At 39.2% G+C, this 27,039-nt stretch overlaps 1 protein-coding gene across 18 annotated transcripts in view; it reads right to left on the reverse strand.

Moving 5' to 3' along the window:
* Positions 1–27,039, reverse strand: part of ankhd1 (ankyrin repeat and KH domain containing 1) — a 159,478-nt gene that overhangs the window by 81,869 nt on the left and 50,570 nt on the right. For 9 of the 18 annotated variants that reach the window (XM_043703618.2, XM_043703617.2, XM_043703616.2 and 6 more), the window contains exons 3-4: positions 16,793–16,816; positions 2,391–2,547 (exon numbers count right to left, since the gene is read on the reverse strand). In XM_043703618.2, the coding sequence (XP_043559553.2) occupies positions 2,391–2,547; positions 16,793–16,816 (181 nt within the window). The remainder of the gene's footprint in view (positions 1–2,390; positions 2,548–16,792; positions 16,817–27,039) is intronic. The other 9 variants (XM_043703634.2, XM_043703628.2, XM_043703627.2 and 6 more) reach the window with 2 other exon arrangements.

Genomic DNA, 27,039 nt, shown 5'->3' on the forward strand with positions numbered 1-27,039 from the left:
GCAGAGTGGTGGACATGATCTTTATGAACTTCAGTAAGGCATCTGACAAGGTTCCCCACGGGAGGCTGATTAGCAAGGTTAGATCTCATGAAATACAGGGAGAACTAGCCATTTGGATACGGAACTAGCTCAAAGATAGAAGACAGAGGGTGGTGGTGAAGGGTAGTTTTTCAGACTGGAGGCCTGTGACCAGTGGGGTGCCACAAGGATCGGTGCTGGGCCCTCTACTTTTTGTCATTTACATAAATGATTTGGATGCGAGCATAAGAGGTACAGTTAGTAAGTTTGCAGATGACACCAAAATTGGAGGTGTAGTGGACAGCAAAGAGGGTTACCTCAGATTACAACAGGATCTGGACCAGATGGGCCAATGGGCTGAGAAGTGGCAGATGGTGTTTAATTCAGAAAAATGCGAGGTGCAAATCTTAGGAGTTATACACTTAATGGTAAGGTCCTAGGGAGTGTTGCTGAACAAAGAGACCTTGGAGTGCAGGTTCATAGCTCCTTGAAAGTCGAGTTGCAGGTAGATATGATAGTGAAGGCAGCGTTTGGTATGCTTTTGTTTATTGGTTAGAGTATTGAGTACAGGAGTTGGGAGCTTAAAATTGTGTTGCTGGAAAAGCACAGCAGGTCAGGCAGCATCAAAGGAGCAGGAGAATCGACGTTTCGGCAGGAGTTGGAGGTCATGTTGCGGCTGTACAGGACATTGGTTAGGCCGCTATTTGAATATTGCGTGTAATTCTGGTCTCCTTCCTATCGGAAAGATGTTGTGAAACTTGAAAGGGTTCAGAAAAGATTTACAAGGATGTTGCCAGGGTTGGAGGATTTGAGCTACAGGGAGAAGCTGAACAGGCTGGGTGGTTTTCCCTGGAGCATCAGAAGCTGAGGAGTGACCTTATAGAGGTTTACAAAATTATGAGGGGCATGGATAGGATAAATAGACAAAGTCTTTTCCCTGGGGTTGGGCAGTCAAGAACTAGAGGGCATAGGTTTAGGGTCTTAGGGGAAAGATATAAAAGAGACATAAAGGGCAACTTTTTCAGGGTGGTATTTATATGGAATGAGCTGCCAGAGAATGTGGTGAAGGTTGGTAAAATTGCAACATTTAAGAAGCATCTGGATGGGTATATGAATAGGAAGGGTTTGGAGGGATATGGGCCGGGTGCTGGCAGGTGGGACTAGATTGGGTTGGGATATCTGGTCGGCATGGACGGTTGGACCGAAGGGTCAGTTTCCATGCTGTACATCTCTACGGCTCGAGTCCAAAGATGGCCTGATCAATGTCCTGCATAGCTGCAACATGACATCCCAACTCCTATACTCAGTGCTCTGACCAATGAAGGCCAATCACCTCCTTTACCACCCTGGCTACCTTTAACTCCACTTTCAAGGAACTATGCAACTGCATCCCCAGATCTCTTTGATCAGCAACACTCAGCAGGGCCCTACCTTTAACTGTACAATTCCTGCCCTGGTTTGCCTCACCAAAGTGCAACACCTCACATTTGTTGAAATTAAACTCCATCTGATCAAGAAACCATTGTACTGTGAGGTAACCTTCTTTGCTGTCCACTACACCTCCATTTTGGTGTCATCTGCAAACCTATTAATCTTACCTCCTCTCTTAACATCCAAATCATTTATATAAATTGCAAGCAGCTGTGGACCCAGCACTGACCCTTGTAGCACACCGCTCATCACAGGCTTCCAGTCCTTCTAAATCACAGATGCCTATTGTAAAGATGGACTTATGCTCACACTATTGGTATTCAATTCCTGTTGTGTATCCATATACATAAATATACTAGCCAGGAAACAGAACTGTTTTGAATTCAGATTTATGCCTTGACAAACTGACAGAAACACTGGCAATTGGAACACAGTATAACTTATGCTTCAGTATCACTGCTGAAACATAGCCATCCGATCAGTTTATCTGGATATGTGACCAGTCTAAAATTTAACCAAAATTCAATAAAAAGTGTATACATATACTAAAATGCATGGATTTAAATAATGAATGGATTAATCATAGATTAGCTATTCTTGAACTTTCAAGCCATGCAATGGCTACTCTACAAAGTAGGATGTAACCAGTAACACGTTAATACCACTGTCTGGGGTTTTCACTGAAACGCATGTAGCCAAATTTTTATGCCACAGCAAATACACAATTTGCATTATAGAAATATAATTCTACTTTCTCTGTTACCATATAATCACAGAAAGAACCAGAAAATACCTTTTGGAAAAAATTCCTAAATCCCATAAAAGAATTAATTTTTATAAAGTCATGCTGCTGAAATGTTTTGTTGAATAATCACCTATTCCATTTTCACTTATCTCCCTGCCCCAGCCCCATGAATACAGAAATAACAAGAAAAACATACTTGTCTGCTTGTCCTGCATTTAAAGTATTTTCTGCTCTCATTCGGGTCAAGGCAGCAGCAGCTTCATCCAACGCACAGCTAACTGAAGAAGTCAGTCTTCGGAGTACCTCAGGATCTGCGAAGGCTTTACCATCAGCAGTGGATAATTTACCAATTCCTTTTGTTTTGATTCATCACATCAGTTAGTAGGAGTGTTGCAGGTGAAAATGCAAAGACACAAACACAACAGCCATACGTTAAATGCAGTTCATGCACAATATGGTTAGTCCACAAAAAATTAAAAGCTCCATCATAAGTTTTATATTAAACATGCAACTTTAAATAAGATACAAGTAAAATAATTTGACACTCCTAATTAAGGGTTTGGCAGCTACATTTTCTAAATGCATCTGAAGACTGCTTTGTTTTATCGTCTTCTCTCATGCACCTGTTAAACTTGGGGGGGTGGGGGTGGCGGTTGGAAAGTGTGCCAAATTTTCAATTTTCTCCCTTCTCAGTGCAAAACATTAAATCGCAGGTTCATCCAATTGTGATTGGAAATGAGAAATTCGGGTTTTCTTCTGCAATACCATCATGCTCATCCCCATTCCTTTCAAATCAACATGAAGAAAGTGCACAAGTTTCAAATTCGACAAAAATGTAGCCAATCTAAAGAGTTTCATTATGTGCTCAAGAATCAAAATGATGAACTTTACATTAGAATTCCAAGTCACATCACATACATCATTTACAGAACTGGAGCACTGGAACTAAATTCGAATAAACATTCAGCAATACGGAACAAATTTTGAAAATATTTAGAAGCCTGATGATCCTCCATACAGTACAAAAAGTTAAAAGTTAAAAAAGGTGACAAGTACTTAAATACGTATTTTTGTGGAACTATGAAATAATTCAGTTAGAATCAAAACTAACATTCCCTATGCAGAACCTCATTCTTCCTTGAGCTTCTAGAGTTACTTCCAGCATTATACTGAAGGCCACTGCTAAGAAAGTTAAATGATTCCATTATACTTTAAAATGTAACACTGCACTCAAGGCAAGGAACGTTAGTAGTGGGGAACAGATACTTGTCACCTCAGACATTAAGCTGACAACATCAACTATTTTCAGTACATAATAAGATGATGCCCATAGTTTGGATATCTTACTACTGAAGACTTATTGCTGAAAGTGATTTTCACTTTATAGTGCCACAAAACTGTGCTGCAGACCTACAGTTTTTGACCTGAAGCCAGAAAGAAAAGCTTCAGTATGATAACTGAGTACAGCTCCTCACAGGTATTTAACCACATTTGGAAAACTTTGGGGTACATGCAGCAATCATCAGTGTGCTTTTTTAAAACCCACCAAGCTGCCAGCAAGGAGCATAAATAGGATAGTACCTGGCTGAAATCGATAACACATTTACTTAACAAAGACCATTGAACTTCAACAAATATACTAGTTCAGATTTTGTTAAAAGGAAAAGCATTCACCATTATGGAGCAACTGTCAGCATCCAAGTGTGCACAGTTAAATGTGGAAATCCTAAAGTTGCTGCTCAACTTGTTCCTTCATAATTTGGCAAAAAATTGCAGTTCTTTCCCACTCGTTACCCACCAGCATGCAAAAAAATGTTAAATTCACTTGCATTGGGATACATCAGTTTTTTAATAGTGTGCCAGACTTTTAATTATTGGCTTTGACCCTAAAAATGTAACTTTACAAGTGCTACCTCTCATTTTTCCGCAAGCTATTGTTGAAACATGTTAAGAATCATTATACTTGTCTGTCTTGCTTGGAATCCCATCTCTCCTGAACTGCAGATTTCACGTGTACATTATTTCACTTTGAATTAAATACTGTGCTTTTTTGCTTCCTCATTTAGATTCTATACCACAAGATAGATTTTAATTTAGTACCAGTTTGGTATTAAACAATGACCAATGGATAACATGATTTGCTCACTTAAAATTTCCCTCATATTAAAAATGTCTACAGCTTTATCTTCAATCATTTCTCAATTTAAATCAAAACAATAAAATTAACGACAAAATAAAAAGATGTTAAGTTAATTATTTGGAATCGCATTTATTCTTGTTAGAGAAATAAGAAAACCAGAGTTCAGATGAAAGGCCATCATTGAAACTTGAACTGTTTCTCTTGAAAAATGCTGCCAAATACTCAGCAGCTGTTGTTCTTATATTTCAGATTTCCAGCTTTTCTAAACACTTAGAACATCTCAGTAACTATGCAAAGAGTTTAACTAAACCCAAGTTAACATATTACATAATTGAAAGTTAAGCTGGCGAATGAAAAGTCTATCTGAATTGTGCTGGCAGTTCATTCAGAATTAATCTAACAAATCTTACATAAGGAATATCAAAATTACAAAGCATGTTGATACAGCAAATAAGAAGAAACATTTCAGCCAGGGAGTTGTTAAGTAGAGAACAAATTCCAATTAATTGTCAAAAAAATAGGTGATTTATTTTTAAATAAAACACCTATGATCTAGAATGCATGATCTGGGAAAGGTGTGGATGAAGTTTTAATGCCACCTTTCAAAAAAGGAAAACTAAATATATACTTAGACACACAAAATACATATGTACACATCAAAAGGTCGTCAGAATTTGGCTTCCAATATTTTAAAAAAATACAACTTTTGTTAAATTTGGTATTACATCTATATTGTCTGAAAATAACTCCATAAGCAGCATTCAAATATTCCAATATAAAAATTGGTCCACAACTCCTTTAACCAGTCAATAAATAGCATCCACTATTAAACCTGGCCTGGTCTATTACTGAAAGCACAAGGTTGAAATGACAAGGTACCCTCTCAAGGACATCGAGAATTTGAATGACGAAGGCATACAAGTATATTTCTTTAACCAATGAGACTGAAGCATTGTCGAATGAACAGTTCATCTGAACCAAGGAGGACAAGATGGAATGGTGAATTTAACATTAAGGAAAGAAAGTAGTAAAACAAATTAGATTAACAGATGAACTAAGGAGAGTGAAGGAAAGAGATTTTGATCTTAAACAAATGAAGGAAATGAGATTTTAGTAGCTCATTTTGAGGCCCAGAGAAGTTAACTGGAAGGAATTAGCTCTTTTTACAATATTAAGGGTACTTGGATTTGAAATTGCTAAAACACCTTTGCTCATACATGTCTGTAATTCATGCCACTCATTACAATCTGAAGAGGAGCCAGACTGCACACTACCAAGCTTGCAAAGCCAATTTTGGAACAGTACATCTTAGACAACTTTTCAATTCCTGTGTTACATCTTGCCCCTGCATTGCCTGGAGTTGCTAGTCACTTTCATTTGAATATGGTAAACAGAATTAATCTAAACATTGTTTTGACAGCAATTTGTGGGCCAATAATGGAATTGAAAAAGGTCAGAAGTCAAGGTAGAAATAAGCCTCGACCTCTTCCATTGAAGATTTCAACCTCGAGGAACATATACAGCAACGTCAAGAATTAGAACCTTTTATCTTTGGAAGGTTCTCCACTGATCCCTTTCAGTTCCATTAACCCAACCAGCCTATCAATAGTACTCTGGTTCATCTGCAGTCCAATCTGGCACATGGCATCACTAGTTTATGCATCCTTTGTGCTCATTTAGTCTGGCCGAATACGCGACTGTAAGACCACAGTAATGTGGTTGATTATCAAATTCCCTTGGAAACAACCCATCAAACAATTTATTTTTATTTTAAAATCTAAGAAATTAAAGCAGATGATCACTCAGGATCAACCTAGGTACAGAGTACAACCAAGGTACATTCAACCCAGTATTCCCTGCAAAGTCTTTTTAATATCAAGGTTTTGTGCCAAAGTTAGAAGAGATGGTTCACGGTTTAGTTAAGTAACAGCCCAACACAAATCATATTAGTAGAACTGTATCTCTCTGCCAACATTCTTGATTTCCCCTATCAACTACTATAGGTATACAGAGTTATCAGTAGTGATAACAGTGATTTATAGTCAGGAAAGAGGAACCTGGGATACTTCAGCATTAATTCAGAGTCTGATGAAGTCTAAAAATCTAGTCAAACAGACAAGGGAGCCTACTGCTCACTACCTATGGCCCTCCTTTGATGATGAATTAGTATTGCTTTACATCAAAAAGTACTCACAATAAGGGCTAAACACATCAAAGGATCTCAATGTTCATCAAAAACTGTGGTTCAAAATCTCAACCCACTCACCAAACTGACTCAGCCTTGAAAGACATTGCTAGGCCTTTGTTAGGTGGTAAAAATCTTCACAAGAAAGAAACCTACTTGATCTCACCCGCACCAATCTGTAAATTGCAAAATGTACATACAAGAAACATTGGCAGGAGCAACTACTGCACTGTCCTTTTGAAGAACAAGTCCCCTCTTCACACTGTAGAGACTGTCCATCATGTCGTTTGTCTCCACTGTTGAGCTGATTGCAATGGACTCCAGAAAAGGTTTAGCAGCTCAAAGGATGGCATTCACAAGGCACTACAGACCAACAGCAGAACTATATTCCAACATAATCTCTCGCTTCATGGCCTGGGTGCTCCCTCAGTCTTTCCTAACCACCAAGCCAGGCAACCAGTCTGGTTCAATGAATGAAATGCATACCGTGAATAGTCCCAGGCACATTTATGAGTTGCTGATCTACTCAAACAATTAAAAACAAACTCAGTGGATCCAAGGATGGTTATGGGCCCTGACAAAATTAGTCATGCTGGAAATTTATGTTCCAGAACCAGCTAGGTCCCGAGTCAATTTTCCAGCATAGCTACACTGCCATCTACAAGGTACCAGACAAAAAAAAACAGAAGGTTACTTGGTTGTCTTTTTCACTAAAGAGGGCAGACCTAATTTGGCCAAATATCATATCAGTCTATTCTTAAGCAACAATCACCTGACAAACATGTGAACTGTGCTACCAAGTAGCAGTTAGGTTAACGTAGTCTGCTTATTAAAATGCAGTTTTAGTTTCACCATGGGCATGCTGCTCCAGTCTTGGCCAAACATGGATGAGGTGAATTCCAGGAAAGACACTGTCCTGAGATTAGGGCACCAATGTTTAAGGAACCCTTCTAAAACTGAAGTCACTTGGATTCAGGCTGATGACTGTACTGACTTAGTCATACTGATGACAAAAATTATTTTGCACACCTCTGTGACTGTGATGTGCACTTTCAAAACATATGTACATGCAAAATATGAACAAGTCATTCAACCCCACAACCTCCATTCACCATGTGTTAAGATCATGACCCATCTGATTGTGACCTCATATCTATTTTCCTGTCTACCTCTATAACCTTGACTCCCCTGGTGCTCTCTGGGGAAGTGAATTCTACAGACAAATGACACTCAAAAATGTTCACTTGTCTCACATAGGAGACATCTCATTTTTAAAATCTTGCTACTTGTTCTAGCTTCTCTCATAAGGCGAAACATCCACCATTTAAGTCCCTTCCTTTCAGGATACTGCATGTTACAAGATCCTCTCTCATTCTTCTAAACGCCACTGGTTACAAGCCCAATGCATCTACAGCAAATATATTGTTTAATTTGGGATAGAGTAATTTGAAAAAAGTAGCAAAATAATACTTCCATAAGTTGATAATCTCAGCAGCAAAAGCAACATTATCAATAAAATTGAACACGCAGTGCTACCTAATGCTTTAAACCTTGTGTTAAATGACAAGAATGGTAATTCAGAAGAATAGAACAAGTTGTTGAATAAAATTGTTAATCACAAAGGCAACATTTTAATTGATTTAGTCACCATTTGTTTAAAGTAGAACTATCATAACAACTGCTTTGCAACTTCTACAAAGATCAATTATTCAGCTTTCCTACTACAAACCAACATGCATCCCTCTTCAAATAAAATTTTTAGATTTACATTCCCTACAGTACGGAAACCGACCCTTCGGCCCAACAAGTCCACACTGACTGTCCGAAGAGTAACTCACCCAGACCCATTGCCGTATCCTATATTTACCCTTGACTAATGCACCTAACACTATGGGCAATTTAGCACTGCCAATTCATCTGACCTGCACATCTTTGGATTGTGAAAAATCCGAACACCCAGAGGAAACTCATGCAGACACGAGGAGAATGCACAAACCCCACACAGACAGTCACTCAAGGCGGGAACTGAACCCAGGTCCCTGGCGCTGTCAGGCAGCAATGCTAACCACTGAGCCACTGTGCCGCCCAGTTAGAGGATCAAAAACTACCTAAGATTGGCAACCTGCTGAATCCAAAATGGTAAGGTAGCTCCACCTGGCTTTATAATTTAGCTGCTGAAAGTCAGAAATCAAAAAGTTCTTAAAACACAACAAATCAAATAGTTTAGAAGGCAGGTAACAAGTTCTCGTATACCTAAAAGGGCACTCAGGATGATACACATCTCTGAAAAAGTGGACAATCCTGTCCTAAATTGCACAAGTGCAAATAAAAACAAAATGCCTGATTTGTACAAAACTACCTCGTACTGTTAGTCTAAAAAGAAAATACTTCAGGACAACACAATTTGAGTGTTTGCCTGCAGGGGAGCATAATACAAAAGATTTTCCATTCAGAAGAACCCAGTGAGTAGTTTTAAGCAGGTGTAAGCAAGAAAGAGGAGGTTTTCAGCTAAAACATCACAAAGCCTATGATTTGGAATAAAAAAATTCAACAAGCAAACCTTGTAACCACAAGGCAAAAGAATTTCAGATCGAGTAAAGCTATGGAAACAGAAAAGATTCAGAGCTACATTTTTAGCTTTGGAACATACTGGAAAATTAAGATTTAAGCCTTTGTTTCTACTCTAATATTTACACCATTATCTGCAAACAATCCCAGAATAATAATAAAAATTCCTCCATTCTGCATAACCAGTCTCAGCTGCAAACCTGTCAGGTAAAATAATATCCTCAGATGTCACGAGAACAGAGGAAAAAAAACCTCTTCGCCAGAAAGGAGTGGACCACTTGCAGATTTGACATATCTTCATTCTGACATTTTCAGCGACAAGATAAAATTAATCTAATTTCATAGAACGGAGGAGAAATATGCATTTGCTGACACAAATGTTATAAATGCAGTCTGTTAAGATGACCACGTTAAGATGACCACTTTAACTGACATCAAACATAATTGGTATCTATTCAAGGGCATTTCTGGAGGAGACCACCATGCTTACACTGTAAATCTATCCCACAATTACCAGAAGCACAATGGTCATTATTCCCAACTTTCACTACTACTAATCTAAATTAGTCGTTAACAGCCAGGTTGGTGAGGTGGCATCAAAATTAAATGTAATATTGTTACAGAAGGGAAACAAAAATCAATCAGGGTTCTTAGTGATAACTGGAGATATACTGCTTCAGGAATGTGTATAGGCGTTGCTGACAAGTAACCTAACAGCAAGAAAGAGGGTCACTGAGCAATGAACTATACCATTGTGTTGGCATATGGAGGGGAGATAGGAAATTGGCAAGCACATATTGTTTAAAAGTTAACTTATTTTGGAGGTTTAAAAGTGAGAAAATAATATTTCAGATCACATTTTAATTATCCGGAGATAACTAGGTTCAGTTAAGTACCAGACAGTAGTTTCAAATTTACCAAATTAACACCATTAACAAGTTTAGAAATATTGACCATTTTTGTTTTAATAGATCAGATTTGTTACTAGGAATTTTACATTTTGTTTACACTTAATTTAACTGTTTAGTTGATTCTGTTAGAAAGGTACCAACAGGATTCGTGATTTTGATTCTTACCGAAAATACTTTGAGAATATGAACAATAGTAGAGTTATGATATGACTGGACTATTAATTCAGGAGGTTGAGTCAAAGGATTTGGAAATACTATCAAATCCCACCACAGCAACTAAGGAAATCAACTTCAGTTAATTCAATAAACATGGATTACAAAACTAATGTCAGTGGTGGTGATCATGTAAGTAGTAGATTGTATGGGGAAGTTGATGAATTTAGGGAACAAAGAGAATAGGAAAGGAATAGGTTATTTAGCCCTTTCAATTGCTCCATTTAATATAACCAAGGTGGATCATCCAACTCAACATGCTTTTCCCACTTTCTCCCAATGCCCTTTGATTCCTTCAGCTCCAAGAGCTTGATCAGGCTCCTCCTAGAAAACATTTAACCTTTGACCTCAAGCACACATACTATGGCAGAGAATCCCACAGGCTCACCATTCACTGGGTGAAGAAATTTCTCATCTCAGTCCTAAATGGCCTACCCCATATCCTCAAAGCAAAACCCTGGCTCTGGAACTGGTGGGTGTCCAGATCTACAAGATAGTTATGTTTTAACTGCCCTCTGAAATGGCCTACCAAGATAGTGAGCTGTGCCAAACTACTAAGACTAACAGTAGTGAGAATAAAATCGGATAGAACATTGAGTATCAACACAGGCGTCAGATTTAGCATTCCAGAAACAAAGACCCCAAACAACCCCAACTAATATCTAGAGACTTGCGCAAGCCGTCTCGGACAATCTCCGCGTCTTTTCACAGAAACCATCGTCATATTCACCAAATCATGCCTTTAGGTTAATGGCCCAGAAAAATCCTCATCTGTAGATACATCTTGTCCCATATTTTGGACAGACAGTGACAGTCTCTCATATAGTTGCACACTCATGAGGGAGTGGCCCTAACATTAAAAGGTCTTAACATTGATTCCAGATCCCATGAAGCATCATAGTAGAAGGTAAAAATATAGGTAAATGTGCTTCTTGTTAATCATCAGCTGCCTCCATACCCAGACAATAAATTATATTTCCATCTATCAGAAAAAATGGAAATTTCCCAGGAAATGTTCTTTCACCTAAAAGGACAAATCCAATTCAATCTATAATCAGTCCACTCTTTATTTTCATTCAGCACTGTAATAAAAATGGCTTTAATAGCACTATTTACTGGCATTTATTCACCAATTCTCAGTTTACAACATTGAGTTGGAACTTCACATCTCCAGCATCCGCAGTACTTTGCTTTTAGATAACGACATGATGTTCAGGACTATTGGTGACTCCTCGGATATGGAGGCAGTCCAGATTTATATGCAAAATCTGGACAATATCCAGCCTTGAACCCACGTGTGACAACTAATGTCCGCCCTACACAACTTGAAGAATGCAGGAGGGCATGATCAGTACCAAGACCAGGCTTACCTAAAAGTGATATGTGAACCTAATGAAGCTACAAAACAGTTTCACGTGCATGCCAAACAAAGGATAAACAGTGATAAGTGAGTCCTAAACTGGACTAACTACAAAAGCAAATCAAAAGGCCAGGAATTCTGCAGTCACTTCCTGACCACCCCCATACCCTTCCCAAGATTATCCATCTACAAAGCTCAAGTCAAATTTGAAACTAACCATGTCAGACGGTGAAATCAGAATTTCTTTTTTGAAAATCTGAAATTGCAAAGCCAGCCTAATGAGGACTACCTAACTACAACCAATTGTTGTGAAAACTCATCTGACTCCCTACTGTCCTTTAGGGATGCAACATTAACGTTCTGCAACAGTAGTGTGTACCATTTACTAGATGCACTGCAGTAATTCACTAAGGTTCTTCTGGCATCACCTTTCAAACCCGCGACTCTCCTCGTACGATGGAAAACTCTATTTGTCCAATGGTTGTGGCTCCAAGAACACAGGTTCGACACCATTGAAAGTAAAACAGTTCACTTGTTTCAATGTTTCAGTATGGATCCAGTGCGTAACATCAAGAACCAGCACCTTCCAAGGAAAGTCAACAAAGGGCAACAAATGCTAGCCTTTCCAGCAGCACCAAGTGTCACATGTTTCCATTCTCAAGTGCCCAATGACCTATAGAACTGTACTAGTTTACAGAAAACCAGCAGCCTTATGGACTACTACTCTTGCTCTTTGCCAAAATTAGTAAATCATTCTTCACCCTCCCCCGCCCCCCATCCTAACATTACTCCTCTGCTTCAAATATTTATCACATTTTACCTTGAAAGTAATAATTGTCTCAGTCTCAAAAACGTTGATTAAATCAAGGACACAGCTGCAAAACTGAGTCAGCATCAAGTGTCAAGGGAATCTCAAAAGTAATTTTTTGACCGAGTAGTCAACATTGAGACACCCCTTTGTTTGAACAAGCAAAATGATGAATGCACTGCCATTATGCAGACAGAAGTCTCAATGCCACAGAGGGTTAATTGTGTTGTGTTATGTCGTAAACAAACTTTCGTTTTAACTGGCACCTTATGAACCAGTGTATTCTCGATAACTGGCAAAGATTCTATACTTCAAATACTGTGATGTTTGCTGTATTATTTGGTCCAATTATTATAGCTTTTAATTTATTTACCTCTACATAAATATGCATGTTGTTCAATTGAATGACCACACAAAAGATCAATGGTTAATTTAATTTTGATTGAATTTTTCCTCAAATGTGAGATCTATCAAAATGTCCAAGTAGTTGGTTGAGGGTGCGAGTGAGGCTTTCTGCCAGTATGTTTTATTAAATGCAAAGTTGCATTATTATTTAAGTGATTTGTGCTGTAAATAAAGTTTAACAGTAATTAGCATAGCCCACATCATGTTTCTGTTAGTTAATGTGTGTTTTTGCATGATTATGTGGACTTTGACAATTGCCACACTCCTGGTCCCATTGGTGCCAGGTAATAATAAGTTTACTGTGTTACCATCAGACTAAGTGCACAAAACTGGTTTTCCAGGAGACACAATAAGTCATCAGCAGCAGTAGAATTGCACATGACCACAATAACCATGCCGAGCACGTTTTAAAAAAAAACACTATCAAATCAGTTTATTATACAAAATTCACTGATCGATCACACGAGCTCAAGTATCAAACAAGGTATTTTCCTCCACTAAAACTTAGCATTGTTTTTTAAAAAAAACTACAACTCAGGGGGTCTCCGCTCTGATGGAAATAATCCCACTAAGTAAAATCTTCTTCATAACTGGAGCTGTCCCATGGCTAGTGTTATTTTGGTATATCTACTTCACATTACTTATTATCTCCCTAAAAGGGTGGACTCAAAACTGAACCTATTACTGTGATCAGTCTTTTTCCATTTCAAATTTTGTGCTCTATGCCTCTAAACAAACTCTGCAGTTGATTTCATGCTTTACATCAGCACACACAAAGTTAAGCATTTGAAACACAAAGATTTGAGATACAGTCTGTGTATGCAGGGATTGAAGGAGTGTAGATTGCATGCATAATAATCTTTGAAGGTAGCAGGACATATTGGACAAAGCATTTAGGTATGTAAGCTCTTGAGATTCATAGATATACTGAAAATAAAAGCTACTGAGATTTATGTAGCAGCAGCATAACTTTAGTTAAATCACACGTCAAGTCTTGCATCCAATTTTAGTCAATATACTTTGGGAAGAATAATGAGGGGGGGCATGAAGAGGTGCAGAGGAGATTTACCAGAATGCACCTAAACTCTCCCACTCCTGGTGAGAATGTGTACAGGGTATGAGCAGGCAGGGAAAGAGTTAAGTTCTGAGTTTTGTGAAACAAGAAGTTCAGCTGAGCAGGACTCAGATCAGATAAGAGCTTACAGTTAACAATGGGGTGCTGGAGGCAAGGGTAATGGGTTAACAAGGTGGAAAAGCAGTCATTATGTACAGCCATTTAACAATATTGGAAGCATTCAGTACGCAAGGTCAGCTAACAAGAGGAAAAGTATCCGTTGTACGAATCCAGTTAACATGGTTAAGAACATTCATTGCATAATCATAAAGGGCTTGGTCTCTACTATGGATACTCGTTGATTGTACTGGTCACCCAATTAATATGTATGTTGCCTTATCTGGATGCTCCTCCCTGTAAAATGACTATCATTGAGAAATTGCTGTTCCAGAGAAGATCATAAACTCATGTCTCTGTGCACACAGGCGATTATTCTCTCCCTCTCCAGGGCCCAGAATAAAGATGAAGGAGGTGAAACTAGATTGAGTGCTTTGCTTCGATTGAGGGAGGGCAACTGGACAACACTGGAACCAATATTGGCTTGGCAAAGTTGGGTTTATTCTTCGAGCTAAACAGATTGAGAGCATATTTGACAGAGGAAATGGTAGGTTCAGATAGAGATGGACATGATAAAACTGTCCATAACCACCCCAGAGCAAAGATTCAAATGAGACTTTTTTTTGAGGGGCAGGGAAAGAGAGGGGAACAAGAGGGAGAAATTGCTTTTCATTTTAGCAAATGACTATGATCTACATTTTGTAGATCATTACAAGGTCAATAAAAACAAAGAACAATGATTTCAACAGGAAATTAGAGAAGCACTTGAAAAATGTGCAATCTATAGAACTATGGGTGTACAGCAAGAAAGAAGCACTGATTGAACTGCTTCACAAAGAGCTGGATGCTGCCTTCAGTACCATAAATGACTTAATGATCATCTTCATATATCTATAGTCTTCCATTAGTTATGTTCCCAAATTCCATAATGGGGAAAGGAAGATTAAACAGTATGCACCTTTCCTGACTTCCCACAACTAAGAAAGGTACTATGTTTCAGTAATACTTATGACAATATATGGAAAGACTGCAGCCAACATATGCTGTCTACAGAACCAGGAAATGCAAAATACCAACCATTATTTAAGGGTTGTTTTTTTCGGAAGAAAGACAGTGCAATTAGGTGCTAAATAATTAATTTGCACTACTGCCTATAAAATTGAAGGTTAAGCCAAATATAAATTTGGATCTACAGAAGACAGCTGATAAAAATCCTAGCATATGACTACAGGTAAATTTGATTTCAGTTCACAAATCTCTTGAATTTCCATTTTCACCAGGTGTTTCCATTGAGCCCTTTTGCAGGTTCATTTAGTTCCACAAAAAGGAGGTATAACAGCAAGGAAGCAGGGCAACATGTCATGGCTGCAGGTTTTCATGAAACTGCCAATGTCGAAACAGACCAGTCTTCTTTAACTGTCACTGCAGAAAAAAGGACCAGGAACAAGGGAACAAAGTGATGGAATTAGTCCTAAAAGGACCTCACTAATGTTAACAAATAGACTACAACAGGATACTTCATCCAGCCACCCATTGCCTTCAAAACACTAACGTTTGATGGTTTCTGATAAAAATGTGAACCAAATCCTGGAATGTCGTTTCCCTTGTATCAGTATTTAGCAACTGCTAAATTAAGATTTAAGCAATGTACTTAGAACGTGGCATCAGAGCCATCTGGCCTCAAATTTGTACCCCTTGCCTAAAGTAACATTCAATCCAAATTAGCCAAAAATCTCAAGTCAACTTGCTGAATTACGTAACTGATAGTGACAGAAGATGTGAAGCTTCCATTGTTTACAAACAAAACCAATTAAGGTCAGTAACGTTAAACTGTAACTGACCAGTGGTGAGGGGAAAGAAAACTATTTTATCAATTGTATTAAATGGTGCACCTAGCCTTACTCATTGCACACAAGTGCGAGAAAAACTCCAGGGAAAAACCCTAACAACGCCAAACATTTATAAAGGTGAAAAAGATAAAATGAAACCAAGTAGACGAGAGCAGACAAGGAGAAAGAGGAAATAAAGAAATTAAAGCATTTGCACTCAATGGGTGTTAAACAGACATGCTACACCAATCATGTAACTAATTTAAACAGCTTTTCTATGAAGATATACTTCAGGCAGCTTAATTCATATCCACTCCACTATGTCACAGAAAATATTCAAAGACATTTTGAAATACTATAGGTTTTATAATGCTCCTAACAAGCTAGAGATCAGAGCACAGTATCTGCATAAGTCATTGAAAAATAACTGCTTTAAAAGAAAAAGCCAAAACATGCGACACATGGTATAACCTTGAATTCCAACATTGTGGTTTCTTTCCTCCAAAGCATGGCCTTAAGATAATTGCATCAAGCGAACAGATTGTTGTCCAACTAAAAGTAACATGCATTTTATATCAAGTCAGATGCTTCGAAACATCATGGTACACCAAAACAGTGTGTATTATGTCACAGAACCTCCTTGAATATAATCTGAAATCATTCATCCAGGAAGTCAAAACAATTCTGCCACTGACCAGATAAAGTTGATAACTACAAGAGGAACTTAGATGAAGGAATTTATATTTATTTTAAAAGGATAGTGAAGAGATGTTACCTCAAACTTGAGAACAGTTTGGCTATAAAAGCACATGCTACTAGTGTCTCATTTTAAAATATTTCTTGAATTTAGAATTGTAATGTACTTCGCATACTGTTTTGAATGCCATAGAACATGCAACAGAAAATGAATGCACTAGGGGCAAAATAAAAACTGTAAAACCACCTTCACACAAACAGCAAACACAAAAATCAAGGCAATGGGCAAACAGACCATAAATATACACATACCATATATCTCTTCCCATTCTGAATCTTCAGGAGGAGAGGAAAAAGAAAAAAAATAAGTAGAATGACTTCATATATTTGACCTAAACTCCTTACTTCAGAACATTATGTAGTGCAAAAGAATGCGTTAATACTCAAAGGCCAAGAATTGGATTCTGACCTTTCACAGAAACACGTTACTGCACTTTCACTATTTGGACATCCACATTGGGGCTGGCTTGGGAGCAGCACAGGTGTATGAATTCTACTAGTTTTGAAGCATTCAGCTCTACAATGCATTATTGCGTGATTATGTTGAACTGACACCATAGCATGTAAGCTCCAATCTAGCACCACAATTCCAGACTGAAAACCTCCTCCATCTGAAAAGCAAGTTGCTCCAAGGCCAAGTCTTCCATTTTCAGTTAAACTACAGCACATTTATTTTCAATTACTTAGCATTACTGGCTTAACAGAATTCAGAGAGAAAAAAAATTTTCAAAATGGTTCGCCAAATTTGGGAGAAATCTGATGCTCAAAGTAGCATGGATTTAAAAAAAAACCCAAATAATTATAATTTAATTTAAACCAACTTACATCAGTCACATACTAGGACATAAAACAGATCATTGTTCATAGCAAATTTGAGAAAATCAGGTTTTAAAAACAAAATAGTAATTTCATTTGAGAACTGATTGACCATTTGCAAAGTTTAAAGTTGCTTTTACAATATTACAGAAGAAAAATGAAGTTCTGCCTCTTTCAACATTACAATAGAGAAAAACATAATAATGACCATCTGCACACCTTTAACACAACAAAAACTAATCACATCCAAGTTCTGAAGAAAGCACATTAAGTAAATGGACAAGATTAATGTTTTACAGCTCAGAACATGAATAATAATTGTTATATGTTGCACCTGTCCCATTAGCAAATTCAAATAATTGTAGGAACGGATAATGGTAAAAAATCTGCTTTCCCTTGAGGATTCACAAGATTCAGTTTAACCTGGACTAAAGAAAAACATAGGTCTCATAACATATCAGAAATGTGCATCAGTATTACTAATTTCCAGTGCATCTTTTTTCCACTCCTTCCTCCCAATTATCTAGTAAACTTTTGAATACATTTTCCAAAATGTAAATATACTAAACACTTGTGATTAGTAATTTCTTCACAATTAGAAACAATTAGAGAATTCAAGAGACAAAGATTTTCTCAATTTTAAAATGTTGATTTCTTTTTATTTAAAGCAGAATTGTTTCTTCAGATGTCTTAAAACATTCCAAAGAGCAGTTATTGAATTTGGTAAAACTGAGTAAGCAAAACTGTAACTCAAGTTGATACATGAAATGAGTGATATTACCCAATGGTTTCTTACTGAAAAGTTCAACAAATGTATTTTTAAATGCCTATTAATTTAAAATGCATTGCTAATACAGTCTGAGAATGGAAACATATCCAAACCATGCAATTACATAATTATAGCCGTAAATGGCCATATCACCAAAATAATTATGACTTGACATACATGTCTAATGTTATTCACTCATGATGAAGTGTGTTAAATGAACTAATGAAGCAGCTCTTTGTTTCTTTAAATTTCCTTTAAAATACTAGATTACACATTTCCTCTCATTTAGATTGGCCTGAATTTTGAAATGGGATATTACTATCATTGCCTGCACAGACTCTACCACATAACCATTCCAGGCTAATGAGGCAAAACAAAAACCATTATGCCACAACCTAGAATCCATGTGCATTTTTTTTGTAAATTGTTAACATTGAGAAGTCAACAACAGATTTAAAGTTTCAGCCAGGGTAAACACCTCAATTCATATTACAAGCCTCAACCTGGCAGAGAATTTGCCAAGTCAGTTATTACAGAATAGAATGCACATTGACTCAAGTTACCAAACAACTTGGTAATCAAATTTGGCTGAATCACTTCAGGATTTGGACCACAATCGCTGCCAACATCTCCCACTGTTTAATGATCGGCCCAGAGTTTGAAGATTCCTACAGGAATCCCTGCTGCAATGTCCTCTGCACCCAATTCCTTCCATAAGTCATTTGCCATTGTAGTTAGTACCTTTCAAATCTCACCCACTGTATAATGGTATTGTCCACAAAACCCAAATCGTGCCTCCATTTAGTTCTGTAACCTTTTGAAGTGGTTAGCACAACCGTAATTTAAATAAAAGCTCAACTTCTCTTGGCAAGTATAATTTGAATCCTACTTATGACACTACAGCTCAATGACAATTTCTACTGTGTTTCTGTACTTGCCTACTGACAAACCCATACATAATACTTTTGTTCCATGGATTCAACAGGGAGGAGGATGCGGGGCAAGAGTAGGGAAGAGTAAGGAAAAGGAAATAGAAAAGAGAGATGAGAGGACATGAAAGAGTAAGAGGAAAGAGAAGAGAAACTTTAGATTGCAACTCAGCAAGGTAAATAATGGGGTCTCAAAATCTGTTTAGACTTTGGGATGGAGGTGCCACTGATTGGATCAACATTTACTGTCCAGCCTATTCTGCAGTTGAGAACATGGTGGTGAGCTACCAGTTTGAACTGCTGCAGACCATATGGTTTAGAAACACCAACAGTGCTGTTGTTGAGGAGAGTGATCAATAATTGTGACACAGCAACAGGAAGAAACAGAAATTTAGTTCAAAATCAGGATAATAAATGCCTTGAAAGGGAACTGACAGGTGACAATATTTACATGTACCAGTTGCCCCAGTTCTTAGCTAACTGGTAAAGGTCACAGTTTGGAACGTGCCATCTCAGAACCCTGAAGCGAGTTGCTGAACTGCGTCTGAGAAATGGTACACTGTTGTGAAGGGAGTGAATGTCAAAGGTGTTGGATGGGATACTAGCCATGTGGGCAACTTTATCCAGAATGCAGTTTAGCTTGTGTTGCTCCAGTTGCATCCATTTCGACAACGTGAGATTATTCCATCACATTCCTGACATGTGTGCCTTGGAGACAGTGGGCAGGCTGCAAATGAGTCAAAGAATCATTTGTGATAAAATTTCTAAATCCTGAACTGTTTTTGTAACCACAGTCTTCATATGGTTCATCAGGATAAGTTTCTGATCATTGCTAACTCCCGGGTTAATAATGCCACTGAATGTCAAAGAAAAAATGGTAGATTCTCTCTTGTTGGAAATTGCCATTCTTGCCATCTAAGTGCCATGAAAACTTATTTGCCACTTTTCAGCCCAAACTAGGAGATAGTGTCCATGCATTTTTGCAATTGGTGCGGAAGCACTTCAATACCTGGAATCATGGATGGTGCGGAATATATTGTGCATTGAAAGTGCACAATACAGGAAAGGTCATTGGTGAAGCAGCTGAAGATGGTTGGGCCTACAACCCTCCAAAGAATACCTACAGAGATATGCTGAAGCATAGATGACAAAGAAACAACTATAGTCATACTTTACATGCAACATGGCTACGACCAGCAGGAAGGGATTCCCTCCAATTTCAATGCATTTGAACTTTGTTGATGCACAAACTGTTAAATGTCATTGATGTTAAGGGTCCTCTCATTTCAACTCGAGTTTAGCTCTATAGTCCATGTTTGAACAAACATTATAAAGAGATCAGAAGCTGAGTGACCCTGGTGGAACATTAACCTGTTTGTTAATGCACAGTTTATGTTAAGCAAATGCTGCATGATACATAATGCCCTTACACCCTGTAGATTAAGTAATTCAAACTAAGTTAATGATCAGGGACAACAGGGTGCGACTGAAAGTAAGGCAGGTAGGGGGATTCCGAGTTCAGGAGTGGAGGAGCCTCAGCCATTGATCTTGTTCAACAGGTATGAGATTTCTGCTCCCTGCATGGATGAGGAAAAGGGCTGTGGACAGCATGAGCCAGCTGACCACAGCACTATGGTGCAAAAGGCCATTCAAAAGGGGAGGAACAAAAAGACAAGTCGTTGTTATAGGGGATTGTATAATTAGGGGAATGGGTCTGGGTGGGTTACTCTTAGGAGGGTCGGTGTGGACTGGTTGTGCCGAAGGGCCTGTTTCCACACTGTAGGGGATCTAATCTATTCTAATAGTACCCTTTGAGAGCCTGATTGGGAGTCCACATGGTGTGCATTGCCTGCCCGGTGCAAGGGTGCAGGACATCTCCGGCCGGCTTGAAAGGATATTGAATTGGGAGGGGAGGATCCAGTTGTTGTGATCTACGTTCGGACTAACAACATAGGCAAGGCTAGGAAGGAGGACCTGTTTGGGGATTATCAAGCATTAGGAAGGAAATTGAGGAACAGGTCAAGGGCCATAATCTCTGGATTACTGCCCGAGCCACGTGCTAATTGGGAACTAAACACATGGCTAAGAGACTGGTGTGGGAAAGAGGGATTCCATTTCATTGGACATTGGCATCAGTTTTGGAACCAGACGGATCTGTACCAATGGGACAGTCTCCACCTGAACTGATCTGGAACCAGTGTTCTGGTAAAAAGTTTAAATAAGGTGGTCACTAGGACTTTAAAATTGTGAGTTGGGGGGGGGGGGGGGGGGAAGAGAGAAGCAACACGAAATATGGAGTCAAGTAGAAAGATAAGTGTGCAGGGTTTATGTTCAAGGCAAACAAGAAATGAAGCAAAAATATATGACAACTTAGGACATATTACTAGAGATGTTGAAAATCATGAGGATAAGAAAATTAACATCAAGGTGCTTTACCTGAATGCTCGTAGCATTTGAATTAATGACACAAATCATCATGAATGATTATGATGTGGTAGGCATCACAGAGACATGGTTGCAGAGGATTCAAGACTGGCAGTTAAACATTCAAGGATTTACAATTTATCGAAAAGACAGGGAGACGGACAGAGGGGGTGGGGTTGCCTTGTTAGTTAAGAATGAGATTAAATCTATGACACTGAATGACATAGGGTCAGATGATGTGGAGTCTGTGTGGGTGGAGTTGAGGAACCACAAAGGCAAAAAGACCATAATGGGAGTTATGAACAGACAGCCCCAGCAGTGATCAGGACCAGGGATGCAAGATGTACCAGAAAATAGATAGGGCATGTCAGAAAGGCAAGGTCACAGTGATCATGGGGGAGTTCAACATGCAGGTGGACTAGATGAATAATGTTGCCAGTGGATCCAAAGAAAGGGAATTCATGAAATGCTTACAGGATGGCTTTTTGGAACAGCTTGTGATGGAGCCCACAAGGGAGCAGGTTATTCTAGACTTAGTTCTATGTAATGAGCCACATTTTACAAAAGATCTTAAAGTAAGAGAACAAAGTTAGGAGAACAAGCAGGTAGTACTGAGGAAGTGGGGAAGCTGCAGAAGGATCTAGACAGTTTGGAAGAGTGGTCCAGGAAATGGCTGATGGAATTCAATGTGAGCAAATGCGAGGTCTTGCACTTTGGTAAAAAAAAAAAGAGTACAAGCATGGATTACTTTCTAAACGGTGAGAAAATTCGTAAAGCCAAAGTACGAATCTGGGAGTGCTAGTTGAGGATTCTCTAAAGGTAAACATGCAGGTTGAGTCCGTGATTAAGAAAGCAAATGCAATGTTGTCGATTATCTCAAGAGGGTTGGAATATAAAAGCACTGTTGTGCTACTGAGCCTTTATAAAGCTCTGGTTAGGCCCCATTTGGAGTACTGTGTCCAGTTTTGGTCCCCACACCTCGAAGGACATACTGGCACTGGAGCGTGTCCAGCAGAGATTCACACGGATGGTAGATCTAACATATGAGGAACGGCTGAGGATCCTGGGATTGTATTCATTGGAGTTTAGAAGATTAAGGGGAGATCTAATAGAAACTTACAGGATAATATAGGGCTTGGAGAGGGTGGACACTAGGAAATTGTTTCCGTTAGGCGAGGAGACTAGGACCCGTGGACACAGCCTTAGAATTAGAGAGGGTAAATTCAGAACAGAAATGCGGAGACATTTCTTCAGCCAGAGAGTGGTGGGCCTGTGGAATTCATTGCCCCAGAGTGCAGTGGAGGCTGGGACGCTAAATGTCTTCAAGGCAGAAATTGATAAATTCTTGATGTCACAAGGAATTAAGGGCTACGGGGAGAATGCGGGTAAGTGGAGTTGAAATGCCCATCAGCCATGATTGAATGGCGGAGTGGACTCGATGGGCCAAATGGCCTTACATCCGCTCCTATGTCTTATGGTCTTAACACTTAGAAAGAGAGAAGGCAAAATCAGATGTAATGGTGTTACAGTTAAATAAAGATAATTGCAGGAGCAGGAGAGGAACTGATGAAAATCGACTGGAAGCAGAGCCTAGTGGGGAAGACAGTTGAGCAACAATGACATGAGTTTCCAGGTGTAATGGAGGACACAGCACAGAGGTTCATCCCAAAGAAAAGAAAGATTATCAAGGGAGGGGTTAGACAGCCATGCCTGACAAAGGAAGTAAGGAAACGTATCAAAGAAAACAAAAAGAGAGCCTATAAAGTGGCCATGAGCACTGGGAAATCAGAAGATTGGGAAGACTACAAAAATAAACAGAGGATAACAAAGAGAAATAAGGAAGGAGAGGATCAAATAAGGAAGGAGGGTAAGCTAGCCAGTAATAGAGTCATAGTCATAGAGATGTACAGCATGGAAACAGACCCTTCGGTCCAACCTGTCCATGCCGACCAGCTATCCCAACCCAATCTAGTCCCACCTGCCAGCACCCAGCCCATATCCTTCCAAACCCTTCCTATTCATATATCTATCCAGATGCCTTTTTAATGTTGCAATTATACCAGTCTCCACCAGTTCCTCTGGCACCTCATTCCATACACTTACCGCCTTCTGCGTGATAAAGTTGCCCCTTAGGTCTCTTTTATATCTTTCCCCTCTCACCCGAAACTTATGCCTTCTAGTTCTGGACTCCCCGACCCCAGGTAAAAGATTTTGCCTATTTATCTATCCATGTGTGCAAGGGGGAGCGGGAGTGTGTGAGCACAAGCGGGTGTGAGTGCGTGAGTCCGAGTGTGACTGGGAGCAGGAGTGAGTGTGAGTGAGAGTGTGACGGTGCTGCTCCTTTAACAACATTATGTTGCCCTTGGTTTATTTTCTCAGAGCGGTCATAAAGACCCATGTTCCGGGAGGTCTGGGTTAGATGGGTTTTAGGGCCTGTCTGATTATAGCTAACAAATACTGCCTCAGGCAAGAGGCTTTCACATTCAAAAACCACTTGGACAATGAAAGGCCAGCTCAGCTTCTCTCTGGTACAATTTGGTTTGGTTTGTAGAAGGCAATTGCGAAGCAGCTGGACCCACAAAAGCAGGTCCATATTAATTCTCTCTCTCTCTCTGACATCTCTCCTGTCAGAGCCTGTATTGTAACTTTCCTTTATATTAGAAATGATAGTAAAAGTTTCTTTCAATACATAACAAACAAACGAGAGGCAAAAGTAGACATTGGGCTGCTTCAAACTGATGCTGGGAGATAGGAAATAGTTGAAGAACTAATAAGTACTTCACAGTGGAAGACATGAATAATATCCCAACAATTAAGGAGAATCGGGACAGAGTTGAGTATGGTAGCCATTACAAAACAAAGTGCTAGAAAAGCAAAAAGGTCTAAAAATCGATAAATCTCCTGGCCCCAATGGGCTACATCATCTAGTAGAGAGAGATGGCTGAGGAAAAAACACAGGCATTGACTGTGATCTTTCAAAAATTACTGGAGTCAGGGAAAGTCACAGATGATCGGAAAATCACTGTTGTAACCCCCTTTTTCAAGAAAGGATCAAGACAAAAGATGGAAAATTACAGGCTGATTAGCCTAACCTTGGCTGTAGGTATAATTCTAGAATCAAATTGTTAAGGATGAGATTTCTAAATTCTTGGAAGTGCAGGATCGGATTAGAACAAGTCAGCATGGATTTAGTAAGGGGAAGTCAGGCCTGACAAACCTGTTAGAATTCTTTGAAGTAGGTTAGATCAGGGACACCCAGTGGATGTTATCTATCTAGACTTCCAAAAGGCCTTTGATAATGTGCTTCAAGGGAGGCTGCAGTAAGGTGAAGGCCCATGGTGTTCAATGTGAGCTACTAGCATGGATTGAGGATTGGCTGTCAGACAGAGGCAGAGAGTTGGGATAAAAAGGTTATTTTTCGGAATGGCAGCTGGTGACAAATGGGGTCCTGCAGGGTTCAGTGTTGGGGCTGCAGCTGTTCTCTTTATATATTAATGATCTGGATGAAGGGACTGGGGGCATTCTGGCGAAGCTCACCAATGATTTGAAGTTAGACAGACAGACAGATAGTACCGAGGAGGTGGGGAGGCTGCAGAAAGATTTAGACAGTTTAGGAGAGTGGTCCAGGAAATGGCTGATAAAATTCAACATGAGCAAATGTGAGGTCTTGCATTTTGGAAAAAAGAATACAGGCATGGACTATTTTTTAAATGCTAAGAAAATTCAAAAAGCCAAAGTGCAAAGGGATCTAGGAGTGCTAGCCCAGAATTCTCTAAAGGTTGATTTGCAGGTTGAATCAATGATTAAGAAAAAAAATTTAACTCAACAGGGCTGGAATATAAAAGCAGCGAGATGCTTCTGAGACTTTATAAAACTCGAGTTAGATCCCATTTAGAATACGGTGTCCAATTTTGGGCCCCACACCTCAGGAAGGACATACTGACACTGGACCGTGTCCAGCAAAGATTCACACGGACGATCCCTGGAATGGTAGACCTAACATATGATCGGCTGAGGATCCTGGGATTGCATTCATTAGAGTTGAGAAGATTGAGGGGAGGTCTAATAGAAACTTAAGATAATGCATGGCTGAGAAAGGGTCGACACTGGGAGGTTGTTTCTGTTAGGCGGGGAGACAAGGACCCGTGGGCACAGCCTTAAAATTAGAGGGGGTCAATTTAGAACGGAAATGAGGAGACATTTCTTCAGCCAGAGAGTGGTGGGCCTGTGGAATTCATTGTCATGGAGCGCAGTGGAGGCCAGGACATTGGGTGTCTTCAAGGCAGAGATTGATAAATTCTTGATCTTGCAAGAAATTCAGGGCTACATGGACAGTGTGGGCAAGTGGAATTGAAATGCCCATCAGCCATGATTAAATGGTGGAGTGGACTCGATGGGCCGAATGGCCTTGCTTCTGCTCCTATGTCTTATGGTCTTAATCACACTGATGATCAAGACTAGATTGATGGAACAATGACTAGATTTAATTTTTCACGCTTTTCTTGTGGACAGGATACCCTGCAGCTGTTTTGCATATTGTCAGGAATATGCCAGTACTGTAGCTGTATTGGAAAGCTTTGCTGGAAATACAAGAATTTTTGGAGCACGTCTCTTCAGTACTTCAGCCAAATGTTGATATCTCACAGAATAAATAGAATTGTTGAAGACTGGCATCTGGTGGTTTGGGCATCTCAAAAGAAGGCAGAAAGAGATAAAAGATGAATTGCTTCAACAAATTTCATTTTCTTTTAAGCAAAATGGCTATTTAATACATTTTTGTTCAATGACCAAGAATATCTACAATAGAAGAACTTGATGGAGTAGATTGCAGATCATCCTATCCTCGGTGAATGGCAGGGTAGGCTCAAGGGACTAAATAGTCTGTTACTAATTCTATACCTATGTGAGTGGACCAAAATCTACATGATCGTAAAGGTGGGTATCAGGGATGAAATATACGGTCAACGTGGGCTCAGTTAATACTGGAATCGATATTTAATAGCTTAGCTTTTCCTGAGAAATCGTTCACTTGAACTTCTGATTTCAACTTGGAGGGTCACAGGCACGGAAGATTCTGTTGGACAATTTGTCGAACACCCTCAAAAATTGCTTCAAACTCTACGACAACAGAAAATCTGAACTATTTTATATTTAATGATCTTCACATTTTAAAACCTAACTCACTTTATGGCTTTGCCAGATGTACAAACTCCAGATCTTTCTCCTACGCTGTAACATGAAGCAAGGGCACTGAAGTAATCTATGAATATTTTGAATCATATTACCAATCTGGTCACATCATTCATCATACCTCTCAAACCTAAGACCTGGATTCCAATCAGTTCATCCAAGTAACAGAGAAGGATAATTTGAACACAAAAGGAGCCAGGGGCCATCAGAGAAAGACAGGAAGGTGGTGGCGAGGGCTCACTAAGATCAGTCATGATCTGACTGCTGGAGCAGGTTTGATAGGCTGAATGCTTCCTACACCTTTGATTAATATAACCTAAGAGCACTGGTTCTAAATGAATTCTCATCTGTCTCTATTAACCCAAGAGTTC

This window comes from Chiloscyllium plagiosum, unplaced genomic scaffold, assembly GCF_037043375.1.
Source record: "Chiloscyllium plagiosum isolate Xiang-an unplaced genomic scaffold, Cpla_swu_hap1 HiC_scaffold_16, whole genome shotgun sequence".
Lineage (NCBI taxonomy): Eukaryota > Metazoa > Chordata > Chondrichthyes > Orectolobiformes > Hemiscylliidae > Chiloscyllium > Chiloscyllium plagiosum.